Below are 20,208 nucleotides of genomic sequence, written 5' to 3'. Positions count from 1 at the left end.
TCTTAACCACTGCGCCACCAAGGAGGTCCCAGTGTTCATGAATTTTTAGTGGAACATATCTGCCCTATCTCATGACTGTTTCCAATACGATTTGGTGTTATAGGTATAAGCTTGGAGAAAAGAAATTCATCAGGCTAGTGTTTTTTGCCAGACCGGTGAGTTTAGGCTTTTAATCAAGAATGCTGTTGAGGGAATTCTCCGGCGGTCCAGTGGTTAGGACTCCACGCTTCCACTGCAGGGGGCACGGGTTCGATCCCTGGTTGGGGAACGAAGATCCTGCAAGCTGCGTGGCGTGCCGCCCCCCGCGCCCCAAAAAGAATACTGTTGAAATGATGGACCAAAGCTTGATGAGAGAAGTGAAGAAAGAAAAAGTCTAATAGACTGGGAAAAAGCATATGTAAAGGAGAGAGCTGAATTTTGCTGTGCCATGTTATTGAGCTATAGTTCCCATACCGTGAAATTCACCCTTTAAAGTATACAGTTCAGTGGTTTTTAGTGTTTTTTGGCTGTGCAGTCATCACCATTATCTAATTCCAGAACATTTTCACCACCCCAAAAGAAAATCCTGTACCCATTAGGAGTCATTCCTTAATACCACCTTCTCGTGGCAACCACTAATCTACTTTCTGTATTGATTTGCCTGTTCTGGACATTTCATATTAATGGAATCATAATGTGTGACTTTTTGTATCTGACTTATCTTTCTTAACATAATGGTTTCAAGGTTCATCCATGTGGTGGCATGTATCATTACTTCCTTTTCATGACACAATAATCTGTCTTATGGATATATCACATTTTATGTATCTGTCCATCAGTTGATGGACATTTGTATTATTTCCATTTTTTGGCCATTATTAATAATGCTACTATGAATACTTATGTACAAGTTTTGTATGACCACACGTTTTAATTTCTCTTGGGTATATACCTAGGAGTGGAATTGCTAGGTCATATGGTAACTCTGTGTTTAACAACTTGAGGAACTGCCAAAGTGTTTTCCAAAGTGGCTGCACCATTTTACATTCCTACCAGCAATATATGAGGGTTCTAATTTCTTTACATCATCACCAACACTTATTATTGTACACCTTTTTGGTTATAGCTATCCTACTGGGTGTGTTGGGTACCTTTTAAAACTTTTTTATTTAGGCAAGTAATACATGAATTTTTCTTATAAAACATTAGCATTATATAAATCAGGCTAAAACCCCTATGACCTTCACCCTGGCCAGTTCCTATACCTTATCTAGAAGGAACAGTTGTTTTCATTTTGATGTATGTATTTTTCCAGAATTAAAAAAAATTCTCAGTGTAGATAGTCCTATATAGTCTTCTTACATTAATCCGTTTTCATAAAAACTCAGTAATAAATATTAGTTTTTTTCCCTTTCCAACCTCTAACTGTAGAATGTAACATCTTTTAAAAATTATAACATCATTAGTAAAAATCATATCAAAGAAGCAAATGAAGTAAATGCCTACAGATAAAGCCTTAATGTCCTGTATATTATGACTTTTTAAATGACAGCTATTGGTCTTCATGTACTGAAACTTTATCAGTAAAACTAATAATATTCTTCTTGTTTTTAGTGCCTGGCTCTCTGGCTATGAAAACCCTGTGGTGTCTCGAATTAATATGAGAATACAAGATCTAACAGGACTAGATGTCTCCACAGCAGAGGAATTACAGGTAGGTAATCACATTCTAGACTTCTTCAAAAGATGCTTCAGATGAGATTTTTTTCTGTCACTATACAGGTAGTACTCAATTTGCATGATACTTTGAGACTGTAAAAGTGAATATATAAGCTGAAACCATATACAGTGATGTTAATAATCAGTAGGAAAAATTGTTCTGTGACCTTTAAAATTTTTTGTCAAGACATTAAAAACTCTTACTGTTGAGTATAAACTTATAGGGAAATGAAAAATATGTAACACTAGTATTTATTAAGTACACTATGATTTTTTTTTCATTCCTAGGCCTGTCAGGTGGCCATGGCAGTTGTTTTTTTTAAAAATAAATTATTTTTTTCTGTTTTCTAGTAAGAAATAATTCACATACTATAAAATTTACCCAGGTTTTAATATTCACATGGTTGTACAATCATCATCACTATTTTCATCACCTCCAAAGAAACCCCAGTTAAGTAGTCGCTCTCCATTCCCCCTCCATAGTGCCCCTGGCAACTGCTTCTCTACCTTCTGTATGTAAGTTTGCCTATTCTAAATATTTCATATAAATGGAGTAATACAATATGTGGCCTAGTGTATCTGGCTTATTTCACTTGACAATGTTTTTAAGGTATATCCATGTTGTAGCATGTAATCAGCACTTTATTCTTTTTCATGGCTGAATAATATTAACATTCTCTTGTTTGGATATACTATGTTTTATTTATTTATCAGTTGGAGGGCTTTTGGATTGTTTCCATTCTGGCTATTATGACTAATGCTGTTTGTCTACAAATTTTCGTACAAATGTCATTTAAATTTCTCTTGGGTATAAACTTACATATGTAATTGCTGGGTCATGTGGTAACTTTAATATTTGAGGAACTGCCAAACTGTTTTCCAGAATGGCTGCACCATTTTACAATCCCATTGGCAATGTATGAGGGTTCCATTTTCTTCACATCCTTGCCAACACTTGTTCTTGTCCAGTTTTTTTTATTAAGGTCATTCTGATACGTTTGAAATGCTTGAAATGCTATCTCATCATGGTTCTTATTTGCATTTCCCTGATGGCTAATTATGTTGAGTATCTTTTCATGAGTTATTGGCCATTTTAAAAAATATTTATTTATTTTATTTATTTTTGGTTCTGTTCAGTCTTCGTTGCTGCGTGTAGGCCTTCTCTAGTTTCAGCGAGCAGGGGCTACTCTTCGTTGTGGTGCATGGGCTTCTCATTGCAGTGGCTTCTCTTGTTGCGGAGCATGGGCTCTAGGTGTGTGGGCTTCAGTAGTTGCAGCACGCAGGCTCAGTAGTTGTGGCTCGCGGGCTCTGGAGCGTGGGCTCAGCAGCTGTGGTGCACGGGCTCTAGAGCCAGGCTTAGTAGTTGTGGCGCATGGGCTTAGTTGCTACGTGGCATGTGGGATCCAGGGATTGAACCCATGTCCCCTGCATTGGCAGGTGGACTCTCAACCACAGTGCCACCAGGGAAGCCCCAGCCATTTTTATATCTTTGAAAAAATTTCTATTCAAATCCTTTGCCTATTTTTTATTGGGTTTTCTTTTTGTTGTTGAGTTGTGTTATTTATATGTTCTGAATACTTGACCCATATTAGGTGTATGGGTTGCAAATATTTTCTCCCATTCTGTGGCATGTCTTTCACTTTCTTGATGGTGTCCTTTGGCAAAAAATTTTTAATTTCTATGAAGTCTGATAGGTCTTTTTTTTGGTTGCTTTTGCTTAGGGTGTCTAAGAAACCATTGCCTAATCCAAGGACATAAAGCTTTACACCTGTGGTTTTTCCTACAATTTTTATGGTTTTATTTCTTACATTCAGGTCTTTGATCCATTTTGAGTCAATTTTTGTATATGGGATAAGATAGAGGTCCAACTTCATTCTTTTCATGTGGTTAGCCAATCCTCCCAGCATCTTTTGTTGAAAACTAGTCTTCCCTATTGAATTGTCTCAGTATTATAAAATATTAGAAATATTGAGGATTATAGTGTTTTATTTCTTTGTAAACACTTACCAAGAATAGTTTATGTTCCTTCATCTCATTTGTGAAACATATGATACAGAGTGAGCATCTTTTCTCTTCCTTTGCAAATTGTCATACTTCTAAGTTTGGATCAGCTTTCAACATTTTATCCTTTGTGCTTTCAATGTTGTTAAATATCTCTGAGGGATCTTTTATTGTTGATTTTTTTCCAGTCACTTCCTCTGAGACATCTTCATCCTTTTCATCATGATCACTTTCCTTATGTTAGTAAGTTTACCTACACCACATTCCTCTGACTGCATATCTAGAGTTTCTCAAACAGCAAAAGTTAGAAGCATTTCCTTGTCAGCTTTTTCTTCTGTGTCTGCATTTAAGTCTGATTTCTTTTTTGGTGGCGGGGAGAGGGGCTCAGCATGAGGGGTTTTTTTTAGTATTGGAGTATAGTTGATTTACAATGTTATGTTAGTTTCAGGTGTACAACAAAGTGATTTAGTTATACATATATGTATATCTATTCTTTTTCAGATTCTTTTCCCATATAGGTTATCACAGAGTACCAAGTAGATTTCCCTGTGCTATACAGTATGTCCTTATTAGTTATCTATTTTATATATAGTAGTGTTTATATGTTAATCCCAAGTTCCTAATTTATCCCCCCCCACCACATTTCCCCTTTGGTAACCATAAGTTTGTTTCTGAAGTCTGCCAGTCTGTTTCTGTTTTGTAAATAAGTTCATTTGTATCATTTTTAGATTCCATGTACAGTGATCATATCATGTTTGTCTTTCTCTGTCTGACTTCATTTAGTATGACAATCTCTAGGTCCATCCATGTTGCTGCAAGTGGCATTATTTCATGCTTTTTTTTATGGCTGAGTAAAATTCCCCTGGTACATGTACCACATCTTCTTTATCTATTCCTCTGTTGATGGACACTTAGGTTGCTTCCTAAATGCCCAGGAGTGGGATTGCTGGATCATACGGTAGCTCTATTTTTAGTTTTTTAAGGAACCTCCATACTGTTCTCCATAGTGGCACCACCAATCTACATTCCCACCAACAGCACAGGAGGGTTCCCTTTTCTGCACACCCTCTTTAGCATTTATTGTTTGTAGACTTTTTGATGATGGCCATTCTGACCAGTGTGAGGTGATACCTTCATAATTTTCTTGTTTCTAGTTGTGGCCCTTTGTTTTCTTCCTAGAGAAGTTCCTTTAGCATTTGTTGTAAAGCTGTTTTGGTGGTGCTGAATTCTTTTTAGCTTTTGCTTATCTGTAAATCTTGTGATTTCTCCATTGAATCTGAACAAGAGCCTTGCTGGGTAGAGTGTTTTTGACTGTAGTTCTTTCCTTTTCATCACTTTAGATATATTGTGCCACTCCCTTCTGGCCTGAAGAGTTTCTGCTGAAAAATCGGCTGATAACCTTATGGGGATTCCTTTGTATGTTACTTGTTGCTGTCCCCTTGTTGCTTTTAATATTTTCTCTTTAATATTTGTCAGTATGATTAATGTGTGTCTCAGCATGTCCCTCCTTGGGTTTATCCTGTATGAGACCCTCTGCTTCCTGGACTTGGGTGACTGTTTCCTTTCCCATATTAGGGAAGTCTTCCCTTACTATCTCCTCAAATATTTCCTAAGGTCCTTTCTCTCTCTCTTCTCCTTCTGGGACCCCTGTAATGTGAATGTTGGTGCATTTAGTGTTGTCCCAGAGGTCTTTTATACTGTCTTCATTTCTTTTCATTCTTTATTCCTTTCCACAGCAGTGATTTCCAACATTCTGTCTTCCAGCTCACTTATCCATTCTTCTGCCCCATTTATTCAGCTATTGATTCCTTCTAGTATAGTTTTCATTTCAGTTATTGTATTGTTCATCTCTGTTTGTTTGTTCTTTATATCTTCTAGCTCTTGTATCTTCTCGGTCTGTGCCTCCATTCTTTTTCTGAGATCTCGGATCATCTTTACTATTACTCTGAATTCCTTTTCAGGTAGATTGCCTGTCTCCACTTCACTTAGTTCTTCTGGGGTTTTATCTTGTTCCTTCATCTGGAACATTGTCGTCTGCCATCTCATTTTGTCTAACTTTCTGTGTTTGAGGTCCCACAGGCTGCAGGATTGTAGTTCCTCTTGCTTCTGCTGTCTGCCCCCTAGTGGATGAGACTGGTCTAAGAGGCTTGTGCAGGCTTCTTGGTGAGAAGGACTGGTGGGTGGAGCTGGGTCTTGTCCCTCTGGTGGGCAGGGCTGTGTCAAGGGGTGTGTTTAGAGGTGGCTGTGGGCTCAGGAAGACTTAAGCAGCCTGTGTCTGCCTGTGTTCCTGCCCTGTTGGTTTTTTGGCCTGAGGTGTCCCAGCAGTGGAGCCTAAGGGCTGTTGGGTGGGGCCAGGTCTTGGCGTGAAAATGGCAGCCTTTAGGGCAGCTCACGCCAGTGAGTATTCCCCAGTGTCTCCGCCACCAGTGTCCTTGTCCCCACAGTGAGCCACAGCCACCCCCAACTCCCCAGGAGACCCTCCAAGTCCAGCAGGTAGGTCTGACCCTGGCTCATATGAAGTCACTGCTTTTTCCCCTGGGTCCCCATGCACACAAGACCTTGTGTGTGCCCTCCAAGAGTGGAGTTTCTGTTTCCCCCAGTACTGGGGAGTTCCTGTGATCAAGCCCCGCTGGCCTTCAAAGCCAAATGCTCTGGGGGCTCCTCCTCCCAATGCCAGACCCCCAGACTGGGGAGCCTGACGTGGGGCTCAGAACTTTCACTCCTGTGGGAGAACCTCTGTGATATAAATATTTTCCAGTTTGTGGGTCACCCACCCAACACTTATGGGATTTGTTTGTATCACGAATGCATCCCTCCTACTGTCTTGTGACTTCTTCTTTGGAAGTAGAATATCTTTTTTGGTAGGTTCCAGTCTTTTTTGTTCATGGTTGTTCAGCCATTAGTTGTGATTTTGGTGTTTTCACGAGAGGAAAGGTGAGCTCAGGTCCTTCTACTCCCCCATCTTGTCCTGGAACCAAGCCCATTTAAATTTGATTTGAATTTCACTTACAGCATTATTGCTTTCCATTTCTCTGCTGTACTGTATCCTTGTTGGCCAATTTCTTCTTCTAATTGTCTGTTTTTGTAAAATGTCACATAGCAGCATAACTACATGCTTTGCTGTCTGTGCATGAACTGAATAACAGATATGCAGTGACCAATCACTGATAGACTTTGAAAGAAGTGACATGACTGGTCATTGATCATGATATGTAGCTGTTATTTGTATAGTAATTTGTGGACTGAAGAGCTAGTAGCAATATTTGCACTTTATGCAGTTACTCACAGTTAATGTAACCTGGTAACTGAAATGTCCACTGTGTTGTTGGGGGTCTGGTGTCAAGGGTTAGCTAAACCATGGTATCTGAGATTTGTGCATTTTGGAACTGTGCAAAACAGGACTTCCCGAATTTAAATTTGCTTGTATTAAGTTATTTACTCCATGGTCATCTACAACTTCCTTGGTACTTGTTTGATTATTAAAAAAACTATGATGTGTCTTTTTCTTTCCTAATTTGTATTTATTCTCACCTGCCTAACCTTCACAGGCTCTTTCAGGCTACTTGATATATTTCTAACTTAATAGTCTGATCCAACCCAACGAAGGCATCTACAACATAAGTAAAATATCCACAGTAATAATAATTTACATAGGACTTGGACTTTGCTGTGGGCAACACTTTTAGTTATGTACTCATTTCATTTCATCAATAATGCTCTTTAAATTACATTCTCGGGCTTCCCTGGTGGTGCAGTGGTTGAGAGTCCGCCTGCCTATGCAGGGAACACGGGTTCGTGCCCCGGTCCGGGAGGATCCCGCGTGCCGCGGAGTGGATGGGCCCGTGAGCCATGGCCGCTGAGCCTGTGCGTCCGGAGCCTGTGCTCCACAACGGGAGAGGCCGCAGCAGTGAGAGGCCCGCGTACCACAAAAAAAAAAAAGAAAAAAAAAAAAATTACATTCTCCTTTCATTTTCTCAGCATTTTGTCATATTGGGGTGGAAGGGAGGGAGTTAAGGAAGGTATCATTATCCTTCTTTTACAAATAAGAAAACTGAGGTTGTATCCAAAGTTACATATACTGTATTGGAACTAAGAAATCTGGAACTTGAACTCAGACCAAATATTTCTCTTTCTTTTGCTGCTTCATGCTGGGGCATTGTCACATCCAAATGAAGTTGTCAGGGCCTTCCAACAGGAATAATTAAATTGGTGTTAACTTCTTCCCTTTTTTACCTAAGTAGAGAAAAAAAAATATGTAGGAAACTGGATTTCATTAAAGTAGATTGGGAGTTTGCCAGTGTTTTGGGCTTTGGAAAACATGAGTTTTGATTTAAATTCCCAAGGAAAGCGTTTAGTGAAAATTAATAAAAATATTGAAATTCTAACTAACTCTAGAAATTTTTAATTTTAAAATTCTAATTCAGATTTTAGTTTCTTACATATTAAGGAAAACCATGTCCCCCCCATACATTTGCTAAAGAAAAGCATATTAACTAAGGTTCTAAAATAGCATATAGTAGCTATCCTTAGTTTTTCATCCTTGGCTTTTTAGGAACTCTTTATTGATTTAAAAAATGCTTTGCTTCTTATTTATTTAGAAGTACCTAACCATGATATATAAGAGGCCAAAAGGGGACTCATAGATTTTTTTGAATAGTAATCTTGATAGTTCTTTCATTCATGTTTTGTTTCTCTCCTTCAGGTAGCTAATTATGGAGTTGGAGGACAGTATGAACCCCATTTTGATTTTGCACGGGTAAGTAAAAAAAAAAAATGGCGAATGAAGGAGTTTCACTGAAGCTTAGGCATGACATGTTAATTCTGTTCTTTTAGTATTAAAAATTCATAGCTTATTTGGAATTTATGGAAGCATGGTGGAATAGATATTCTGTAAAGCCTTTTAAAGCAGTAAAAAATACCTAGAGACACGGTAAAAGAACTTAGGATACTTTTAAATGCATTGCTGAGCTTTGAAGAAAGTAAAGGAAATTCTCAAAGGCAAACTGAACAGAGAAAACCTAGAGACTAAAATTAGAGTGTTTAAAGGGAGCAAAAAAGCTGAGGCTGGAGGCATGTACCTCCAGGAATCTAGAGCTTTGGGGATTAACAGCTCTGTGAGAGGACCTGCTATAGTGTAGGCTACTGAACTGAGATCCCTGCATAAAACTTAAATCTCCAAAAGGATTACACCTTCAGAGAAAGAAAGAATGGCCTAGAAAATCATCTGCTTTGAGTCAAGACCCTTCAAAAGAGTTTCCTCTTGCATCCTAGCTGGAGTATGATGTGTTATGGGGAGATTTTTCTGGCAGTTTGAAAGCATAGGCCTGCCAACAGATACAGATGCCCCCAGGATGTTAGATACTTCAGTTATCAGATACAGAATATGAAATAACTATATAGGTCCAGTCTAGCCTCCTCTGGGAGCGGGCAGTTGGCGAGCTCACGCTAACCTGCGCAACTCTGTCCCGATCCCCGAGTTCTCACACGGTGCTCAGACAGATCAGATCGAAGCCATGGCCATTCTTTTCGCTGTTGTTGCCAGGGGAACCACTATCCTTGCCAAACATGCTTGGTGTGGAGGCAATTTCCTGGAGGTGACAGAGCAGATTCTGGCTAAGATACCTACTAAAATAACAAGCTAACCTACTCACATGGCAATTATTTGTTTCATTACATCTGCCAAGACAGGATTGTATATCTTTGTATCACTGATGATGATTTTGAGTGTTCCCGAGCCTTTTTCTGAATGAGATAAAAAAGAGTTCCAGACTACGTACAGTTCAAGAGCACAAAGTGCTCCCATATGCCATGAATAGTGAATTCTCAAGTGTCTTGGCTGCACAGCTGAAGCATCACTCCGAGAATAAGGGCCTAGATAAAGTGATGGAGACTCAAGCCGAAGTGGATGAACTTAAAGGAATCATGGTCAGAAACATAGATCTGGTGGCTCAGCAAGGCGAAAGATTGGAATTATTGATAGATAAAACAGAAAATCTCGTGGATTCGTCTGTCACCTTCGAAACAACCAACAGAAATCTTGCCCAAGCCATGTGTATGAAGAATCTCAAGCTCACCATCATCATCATCATCATATCAGTCATATTCATCTATATTATTGTGTCACCTCTCTTTGGTGGATTTACATGGCCAAGCTGTGTGAAGAAATAAAAAACTTATCATTAACCAAGGGTACGAGAGAACAGGGAGTTAAAAGCAATCCGTTTGATTCAAGCCTTTTAATACTGACAGATGGTGTCTGCCAGTCTCTTCAACCCTCTTCTTTCTCTTTTGTTTTAATATTGTTCTATGCCTCCAGATTTATCTTTGTCCTATCAACCAGTTTATTCCAGTGCACTTCAGACCAAACCATTTATTGCAGCAGTAGCCTTAAAAAGGCATTTTGTTTCTTTGGTTTGTTAACTAGTGTCATCCACTTATAGATACATTTTTGTTTATAATTGCACAAAGCTATCACCAAGGTAGAAACCACCTGTCTTATGAGCTGTCTACTGAAATTATGGATGACCTTTGTGCACACAAAAGTTCAAGAGACAGATAGTATTGCTAACATCTCATCTTAATGTCCTTTGATTTTGAAGGGTTTTAAGTGCTTGGAAACAATATACATGGAGAATTGTTGTTATTTTGGGAATTGTAATTAATTGTTGGTGTTTCTAGGAGCCCAAGCAGGTAAAGTATTAAACATTTTATCTCAGTGAGATGGGGAACGTTTTGCTAGCCTCTTAGAAGCAAACAGAATTATCCTTGTCTGCCTATTATTAACTTTTAGGAAGAAAGTTTTGATCCTTCACAAATCTCACAGTTTGATATCCTCTGTTTCCCCATTGCAGTTGATTTGAGAAGACAGTGGTTTAAATATTGTTGAAGGTTGTGGTTTTTTACATATTCCTTTTTCTTTGGTGGATATTTAGGGCAATTGTATAGATAATAGAATGGGTAGTGGACGGAGTGGGGAGGTACATTTCCTCTGGCTCACCAAAGAAAAAGAAGAGAACCACAGTAGAAAAGCCCAAACTGAATATAGTCAGCAATCAGCTCCAGGATTTGGGTTTGACTGGTGTTGAATAATAGTTTGAGCATCCTTTGCGGTTTAGTAAGTTCTTTAATCTGCCTAGTTTTGAAGAATTCTTTTGTGAAACTTGAGAGTAGACAGTATGATACATAGAAAGAATACAGGACATTTTAGCTAACATCCATGTAACTGCAGCGTGAAAAAACTGGAGTGTAATCATACTGCTTTGGCTACTCTGGCATCTGTTAGCTAGTGTGTACTTTTAGTGTGTATCTGAAAGGACAACATTTGCTGCCCTAGATCTAATTGCACTTATTTATCAATAAATGCCAGTAAATGGACATTATATTACATTTGACTGTTTTCCCAATGAAAGAACAAATTGGTCTGTAAAACCTAGTCACCTGTTTAGCCTAGTCATGTGCCTTGAATATTTATATGTGTCACATAATCTGGCACCTGCAACCTGTTCTTCCATCTGTACCATTCAATTCATGCTGATTCATTTATTTGACATATATTTTCAACCCCCTGGAACTCTTTTCCTGGTGATCATGGATAGTGCAAATGTTTTTTCAGTCCTCTTTATCAACACTAATGCCTTTTAATTACATCAGCATTTCCTGTTGGAAAACACATTTGTTCCATGAAAACATTTGGCATTCCTTAATAATAATTTCCAAATGTCTTTAATCCCAAGAAAAAGACTTAAAGCTTATTTCTCTTTCTTACACACACGTGAATAAAAATCATGTGCATGTTTAACGGATAAATTACTTAACCATCTCTTGATCTACTTATGTATAAGAATGCTTTTTAAAGCACATACCTTGTTTTAAATGATGCACAAACTTGAAGGCATTAATAAAATTTAAGAGTAATAGAAAAAAAATCTAATACTTTAAAAATAAAAGAGGATAAAAATTAATGAATTCTCAAAATGATTTAACATATTTGAAAAATAAACAGAAGCTTTAGGTCGAAAAAATTGTTGAAATTTAAAATTTAGTGTATAAGTTAAACAGATTAGAGACAGCTGCAGTGAATTAGTGAATTGGGCAATAAATCTGAAGAAATTACAGGAATACATTTTGAAAGACAAGAAGATAAAAAACATAAAATAGATGCAGAGGCTGGAGAATAAATAATATTAAAGCAGTTTGTTAAAAAGTTGTTCTTGGCCAAGCACTCTTGCTTAAGATCAACAAATATTTAACCTTTTAAATAAAAAAGTTAAGTAATTTTAACATATCAAGCTATAAATTGTCATTACCAAATCTTAATTTAAGCTTTATCATAATTACATGAATTCTAAGGAATGTGCCAAGTATTCTAATAAACTTCTTGATCTATTACCATTTTTTAATAAGAGTATATTCTTTGGAAAGAAAACAGTCTGTATTGTATTAAATTCCTTGACTGGTTTAATCTCAGAATCCTAGACTCTTTCTCTGGGCAGGCTAGCAAAAATATATTTTTAGTCTCTTTTCCATCTGTTTTCAATTATTGAAAAATGTCTGAGGATCTTGGATGATGTGAAAGACTACAGTTTAAGTCCTCACATTAATGTAACTAAATTTTTTTTCTTAGCTTTTTATTTTGAAATAATTATAGATTCCTAGGAAGTTTCCCCCCAAATATACAGGGAGATCCCATGCACCATTCACTCAGCCGCCTTCAGTGTTAACATCTTGCATTACTGTAGTACACTATCAAAACCAGGAAATTGGTGTTGGCACAAGCAACAGAGCTTATTCATATTTCACCAGTTATGCTCGCACTCATGTCTGTCTGTCTGTCTGTCTATACAGTTTTATTACATGTGTAGCTTTATGTAACTACCACCACAGTAAAGATACATAACCGCACCATCACTGTAAGACTCCCTTGCGGTACTGCTCTGTAGCTTCATATACCCTTCTGCCGCCCATCCATAACTGCTGGTAACCACTAATCTGTTCTTCACTAAAATTATTTTGCAAATGTTATGTAAATGTTACATACGGCATTTATCCTTTTAAGATTGTCTCTTTTCACTCAGCATAATTCCCTTGAGGTTCATCCATGTTTTTGCAGAACATATCAACAGGGTGTTCCCTTTTTTTGCTGCGTAGTATTCTGTGGTATAGGTATACGACAGTTTTAGTCATTCATCCTTTGAAGGACATTAACGGACAATTTGAGGATATGACAAATCGATGTGTGTAAATTTCTGTGTGAAAAATACATGATTTTCATTTTTCTGGGAAAATGCCAAGAGATTATACTGTATTTTAATTTAGCTTTAAATAGCCAGACGTGAATTCTCCAGCCAGATTAAAGTGCTGACAGCCCAAAAGACAGTCAAGAATAGTATAGTAGCAGTGACATTTGAATGGATCATGAGTTCAAAGTAAATCTCAAGGTAAATTTATCTTTTACCCACAGAGAATTGACTTAATGAATGTAGCTGAGAGACTCTCATGTCTTGCTTTTTTGGAAACTAAAACTATAGGTGTCAATTTTTAAAATAATCTGTGGATAGTAGATATTGGTTCTCATTATATAGGCTAACAAATCTGTTTTTTCCCCCCGAATGGTCTTATCAAAAGTATTCAGTGTACTAGCTGAATCAACAACCAACAAATATCTGAGTGCCTGTTGTATATAGTGCACTGGACATTATAAAGGAACCTTTTGGGGCTGTTTTTAGCATACTATTCAGCATATTAATGATGTTAGCTGCCATTGGAGAATTTGCATTACTGAATTTTATACCACTGAATTGTGTTTTATTCACAGAAAGATGAGCCAGATGCTTTCAAAGAGCTGGGGACAGGAAATAGAATTGCTACATGGCTGTTTTATGTAAGTTATAGCTAAAATTTTTAAGTTGGGATTTGATCACATGACTCATTTATTTTGATGTGTTCAGATGTTTGTTCTGTTTAGCTCTTGATTAACATCCTAGTTTAACGTTTTTTTACAGCTGAGTAAAGGGAGTTAAGAATTTTTTCTTTGCATTTATAACTTTTTCAGATTGTACTTATTACAACCTGAAGAAGAAAGTTAAAATTACACTTAGTCCCAGTATTTGGAGGCAATGTGTTATTTTGGAGTATGGACTGTCATCTATAATGTGTATATAAGCAACTCTATGTATTTGTAGGAATTTATGTGTATATATACACATTATCTTAATAAACTTTTATTTTGAATTTACTGATAAATATCATATCAGAAAAGTGTACAAATCATAAGTATATAACTTGATAAATTTTCACAAAGTGAACACTAGCATAATCCGCACCCAGATCAAGAAATAGTACATTAGAGCATGCTAGAAGCCCTTTCCTCAAGGGTAACCATTCTCCCATTGTTCATTGGTTTCAAAACAGTATGATCTTTACTTTTTTTAATTGTTTATATATTCATACATATAGAAAAAATTAAGCTTTGATCATAATATTTGCCCCAGTTATCTATTGCTGCATAACAAATTACCCCAAAAGTGAATGGTTTAAAGTAACAGTTTGATTCTTATCTTTCATGGTTGTGAGGTTAATTGGGCTTCATTTATGGTTCTTGCTCTGGATCTCTCATGCATTTGCAATCAGATGATGGCTGGCACTGGGGTCACCTTAAAGGCTGAGGTTGAGGCTGGTTGTTGGCCAGAATACCAGCATGTGGACTGGGCTTCCTCATAGCATGAGGCTGGATTCTAAGAGCAAATATCCCCCAAAAGGCAGTACATAACTTTTTTTTTCTTTTGGCTGCGTTGGGTCTTCGTTGCTGCACGTGGGCTTTCTCTAGTTGCAGCGAGCGGGGGCTACTCTTCATTGCAGTGTGCAGGCTTCTCATTGCAGTGGCTTCTCTTGTTGCGGAGCACGGGCTCTAGAGCACAGGCTCAGTAGTTGTGGCACACAGGTCGCTGCAACTAGGGAAGGCCCACACGCAGCAACGAAGACCCATTGCAGCCAAAAATAAATACATAAAGTAAATAAATTTTAAAAGAAACAAAGAAATACAAGAAAATTAATGCTATATTATTTGGTCCAATATCCATAAATGTTAGATTATTTGTGACTATCAGACTATATGTTAATTATATCCCCTTTTAGTTATATATAGCATTTTTATTAGATTAGTATTCATTATTTTCATTATTTGAATGCTTTTCTCAGATGGGCCACATAGCACAACTTTTAAATTTCTCTAAAGTTAATTTTTTCATTGCTTAAGAGCTGTTAGCTCTTTGATATCGATCATATATTTATCATGGTAAAATACACTTCTTTATATCACTAAATGCCTTTAGCGTTAAACTGTGCTTGATACTAAGATCAAACTCTTCTTTGGTACAGCAGTTGCCTATAAATCACTTGTTTTAGATGTGACTCTTGAATATAGCATATAGTTGAATTTTGCTTTGTGATACATTAGTCTGACTCTACATTCTACTTACGTTGTTTTTGAAAAAAATCTTCACTATATGATCTGTGTTTCCTTTGCCTCATTTTATGCATGTGCTTCTTCAGTTAATTTGGAAGGTTTGTGTTTTTATTCTAATTCACCATTAAGAATATAACTTTATAAATCTTTTAATCTTCTAATTTTTAGTTAATATGTGTTGATACCCTACCATGAGAAATGACAAAACTGGTTTTAGTTTATTACTTTTCTCTTGGTGTTTAGTTCTATTTTGTTTGAATTCACTTACTTAAATATTTATTGAATACCTACTGTTTTGAGGCTATTCTCAGCAATAAACAAAACATGAAAATTCCTGCCCCCATGGAGATGATACTCTAGTGCTATAGAATACATATTTATACCCCCTGTTACTTGATTTGTCAGTTTTAAATCATCTCTTTTTACCTCTGGCTATAAAAGAAATAGCTATCCCAAATTATATCCCAATCTCCCTTGCTGACTTCATCTTTCCTTTGCTTTTATATATCTATGTAAACTTAAATAGCATCGTGTTTTTTAAAAACTGACTAGCATGCACAAACCCATTTATGTAAGTAGAAGTCCAGATATTCTCATTCTAGTATTTAGTATCAAATCTACCTCACAGTGGCATGTTTAACTTTATTCTACCAGCACTTTCGATAATACTCTCATCTCTTATTAGATGAGTGATGTGTCAGCAGGAGGAGCCACTGTTTTTCCTGAAGTAGGAGCTAGTGTTTGGCCCAAAAAGGTAAGCTTAGTTTGTTATTTTAATTTGGGAGGGGAGGGGTCCTCTGTATTTTTTTCCCTGAGGAATATATGCACCTATATTTCATAGTCTAAGTAGTAAATAATATTTTTAAAGGTAGTATACTTAAGGACTACATTATGTCTAGGGAAAATTTTAGATATTGTACAATTTACCGTGAGTACCTAGAGGTATGAACAACCAGGGATTAGTATTTAGAAGTTTTCATTTCTAAAATGTGTTCCGTACGATACTTGCTATTGTAAGATGTGTTAGCTTTGGCAAATACACTTTTTTGTTAAATAATGCTGATATTAATGCTTTCATGTGATCACCAAAATTTTGTACATTATATGATACTTTCAGAACTATATTAGAGGAAGATATAGTGCTGCCATAGAGAATTATTTCCATAGAACAGAGGAAAATTTAGTTACTATAAAAAGCAATAACCTGATACTTTATTGGGGGATAATTTTGTATTGTTTTCCACAGGGAACTGCTGTTTTCTGGTATAATCTGTTTGCCAGTGGAGAAGGAGATTATAGTACACGGCATGCAGCCTGTCCAGTGCTGGTTGGAAACAAATGGGGTAAATATTTCCTATATTCTCTGAATAGAATTTGTGATTTTTGTCTCTTATTTAAAAATTATTATAATTTACATCTTAAAAGAAAGTGAAAAAATACTCCTGACAGATTTGCCTAATGTGACTTTAACACGGATTCAACCAAGCAAGTTTCTTATCGTAATATAAATTTGCTTTCAACAGATCAGATTTTTTATGACATTTTTAACACTATCTTCACTTATTATTTAAGAAACGTTAATTGACTCAAAGTTGAATATTCCTCTCATGGGGTTCACAGTTGTCTCTTGTAGTAGATACTAATACAAAGATATAAACAGAAGACAGTAACTACTTACATTTAGGGAGGCTTCTTCGAAGTTTAATTTTTATATTTAGTCTTGAAGATAGAGCAGTAGTTTTCCAGGCATGTTAGGGACCAGGGCCAGGAATCATATGAGGCTAGAGAGGTATTCTCAGGTTCATGCAAGTATAGGACTGGCCACATTAAAAAGAAAAAGAAATAGAAAGGGGTGAACTTATTTTTATATAGATTTATTTAACCCCATGTATCTATTTCCATATGTGTCACTTGGCCACATTCCACACTTGAAGTGCTTAGTAGCTACATGTGTCTAGAGGCTACCGTATTGGACATAGCAAGATTAAGGAGTGATACCTGATCATCAGGATTTAAAAGAACTCCCCTGATGATTACTAATGTTTGAGAACCACTGGACTAGAATGAAGAGAGGCTAGTGGAGGAGAGATGAGTTTAGAAGGCTGTTTTCTGTTGTCTAAATGGGTGATGATAAAAGCCTGGACTAAGGCAGCAGCAGAAGGTTTGGAGAGCAAAGAATAGATTGAAGAGATCATAGAAGTAAAATCAACAGGGTTTGATGAATAAAAGATTGGATACACGGGTTAAGAAAGGTAACAAAGTAGTTAAGAATTAATGAGTGCTAGTTTAAATATCTTATACATGTTGATGCCATTGATTGGGTTCTATGATATAGGAGGAGGAGAAAGAAATTAATTCCTTTGGGGGTATATTAAAAAACAGTATCTTGGAACAAAGGAAACTTGATGAGCACATAATACGAGAGATTAATCATAGAGTTGTGTTCATTTTTAAAATGTCTTTGTATTAGAAGTGGTATTTTGCAAACAGGTAAAACAGTGTTTTGTTCTGACTGTACCTACATCTCAAGTCTTACATTGAACATTAGAAACTTTAGGAAATACACATGCAGATTTCGAATGTACATACATATATATATAAAATCTCTTTTATTTCCAGCATTTAGTGAAGTTCTTAAAAAGACAGCCTAAGTAGCATCTGCCTTTGTCTGGTTTTGGTCGTGAAATTTTTTAGCCCATGTAGAAACTTCATTATAGTCCTAGCTCCTAGGAGTTAATTAAATACTAGTTAGATAGTAAGGGACATTAAAATATTATTTTCTTTCACAGTATCCAATAAATGGCTCCATGAACGTGGACAGGAGTTTCGAAGACCATGCACCTTGTCGGAATTGGAATGACAAACAGACTTCCCTTTCTCTCCTGTTGTACTCTAATGTGTCTGATACACACATTTCCCAGTCTTAACTTTGAAGAGTTTACAATTGACTAACACTCCATGATTGATTCAGTCATGAACCTCATCCCATGTTTCATCTGTGGACAATCGCTAACTTTGTGGTTTTTTTTTTTTTTTCTTTTAAAAGTAACACTTAAAACAGCACATTTTACATATGAAACCTTAAAGTTCAGTTGGTATCACAGAGGACAAAGCAAGGCAGGGTAAAAAATGAGGAATTTTTACATTTATGGTATATTTTAAAGAACTTTTTTTGGTTGGATAAAAAAATATAATTTAAGCATCTGATTATAGTATTTCAGTTCATCTCAGTTGGTGGGTGGTAGGCTAGAATGGTCCGTGTGATTAAGGAACAGATGCCATATAGTATGTACCTAGGTATTATGTTTACCTAGTCTCAACAACTCCCTTCTGGATCTGCCTGAAGACTATGAATAAATTAGCCCTGTAAAATGGGTTCTATACAATGTTTGCCCCTCCATATGCTATTCTAATTTGATTTTTTTCTCTCCCGAGTCATTTTTAAAGTATGCTTTATTTTACCAATCCCCTTCTTTCATAGCTCCTCTGTGGTGAATTAAACCTGAGTTACAATACTTTGATTAAAAAAAAAATTTTTAACAGAAGGTCCTACATTAAAAGACTGGGCCTTCTTATAAAATGATCATGACTTAGTCTGTTTCTTGTTTTTCTTAAATGACTGATGATTTTGTCCAAAAAATTTTGCTGTTTTTCTTAGTGCTAATTCCTTGCCTCTTATTTCAGCTACCTACAGCAGGGGATGATGATGTTGGCATTTGGATTTAAAAAAATATTGTGCCTTAGGAGACTGGAAATTTAAAAATGTACAAGTCCTTTCAATGATGAGGGAATTGATAAAAAAGCAGTTTTTCCAAAAAAGTCAAAATGTTTGTTTTTTCAATTCTGAAATGTGTTGTGACAACAGTGACCTATTTATGATCTTAAATCTTTTTTTTTTAAATGTTTCCGTTTTCTGTGTGGTATTTTTCGTATTTAAATGTGAATGTGTGCTATAGCAATAACAGGTTATTTCTTTAGAATTAGGACTTAGGTTTATCCTGATTTTCATTCACTCTAAAGTCACATTGTTATGGTACAAAATTAAGGCTCTTTGAACTTTCAGATATTTAATCAATCAAAATATGTTACCTTCAAAGGGAGCTCTACAACTTTATTACTATGGTTATGGAGTTTTTACAGTAATGCTATGTAAGATTTTCTGTTGTTCAAATACATGGTATGGTAGTAGAAAGCTCTGAACCTAATGAAGTATGTTAATTGACCCTTTAACCTTTATATTTCTTATGGTGAATCATAGTTCACATAAGGGCTCTTTATCCTTTATGCAGTATTTAAATAAGGAAGAATTTGGTTAATTCTCTGGGAAAGAGGGTATTACTTTACCATTTTTTAAAAAAAGTGAACTGTGAACTTTATTTCTCTGAACTATCCTTTGTTCCACTACAAGTATTTTAGTAAGAAATATTGAGAATTAAGTTCATTAATCTAATCAGATTTTGTGACCACAGATTTTTTAAAAATCTTTTTTAGATGGAAGCAATGTAAATTCAAAATTGAAGAAATAAAATGGGTGTTCAAAGAAAGGATACTAATCCTTAATTGCCATGTGTTTTAGAAAGTAGAATAAAAAATATCTATTTCACAAGGAAATAACATATTCCATAATCTTACAAATTTCATTATATTCAACCCCAAACCCCACACAGGGATTGGTAAACTCTTGTCAGTGTTAGGTCTTACAGAACCCTCCCAAGTTTCATAATTACCAACTATTTTTCTTTCCAAATGAAAAGGAGAAAAAAATTCCAGTATAAAACTTTGCAATCCTTTTTTTTTATGCTGAACTTTAAAATAAATGAGGGCTAGAGCTATCATGGAAAATGTGGAAACTGTGGTTTCCTCACCAACCCTAAGTGTCCATCCTTTAAGATTGGAAGTTTCATCATTCATTAACTTTAACCATGAGTTATCACCAGTATCACCAAGTTAACTGAAGTATCCACCAGAACACTCAATCAGCAGGGTCAGTAAATGTCATAACTATGTAATAACCTAGTAGGATTATTTTAAAAAATAATGAAGTG

The 20,208-nt window shown here is 36.1% G+C and overlaps 1 protein-coding gene and 1 pseudogene across 3 annotated transcripts in view; both read left to right on the top strand.

Moving 5' to 3' along the window:
* The window catches only part of P4HA1 (prolyl 4-hydroxylase subunit alpha 1), a 96,966-nt gene extending 78,758 nt beyond the window's left edge, over positions 1-18,208 (top strand). For all 3 annotated transcript variants that reach the window (XM_055081388.1, XM_055081387.1, XM_055081389.1), the window contains exons 10-15: positions 1,594-1,697; positions 8,406-8,455; positions 13,514-13,579; positions 15,849-15,917; positions 16,410-16,506; positions 17,953-18,208. In XM_055081388.1, coding sequence (XP_054937363.1) covers positions 1,594-1,697; positions 8,406-8,455; positions 13,514-13,579; positions 15,849-15,917; positions 16,410-16,506; positions 17,953-18,023 — 457 coding nt within the window. In that variant the 3' untranslated portion in view covers positions 18,024-18,208. The remainder of the gene's footprint in view (positions 1-1,593; positions 1,698-8,405; positions 8,456-13,513; positions 13,580-15,848; positions 15,918-16,409; positions 16,507-17,952) is intronic.
* On the top strand, positions 8,470-10,063 carry LOC102993999 (vesicle-associated membrane protein 7-like; annotated as a pseudogene).
* Positions 18,209-20,208: the final 2,000 nt, after the last annotated feature.

This window comes from Physeter macrocephalus, chromosome 20 (assembly GCF_002837175.3).
Source record: "Physeter macrocephalus isolate SW-GA chromosome 20, ASM283717v5, whole genome shotgun sequence".
NCBI classification, from domain to species: domain Eukaryota; kingdom Metazoa; phylum Chordata; class Mammalia; order Artiodactyla; family Physeteridae; genus Physeter; species Physeter macrocephalus.
Note: the sequence above shows the minus strand (reverse complement) of the source record. Positions and strands in the feature narration are given on the sequence as shown.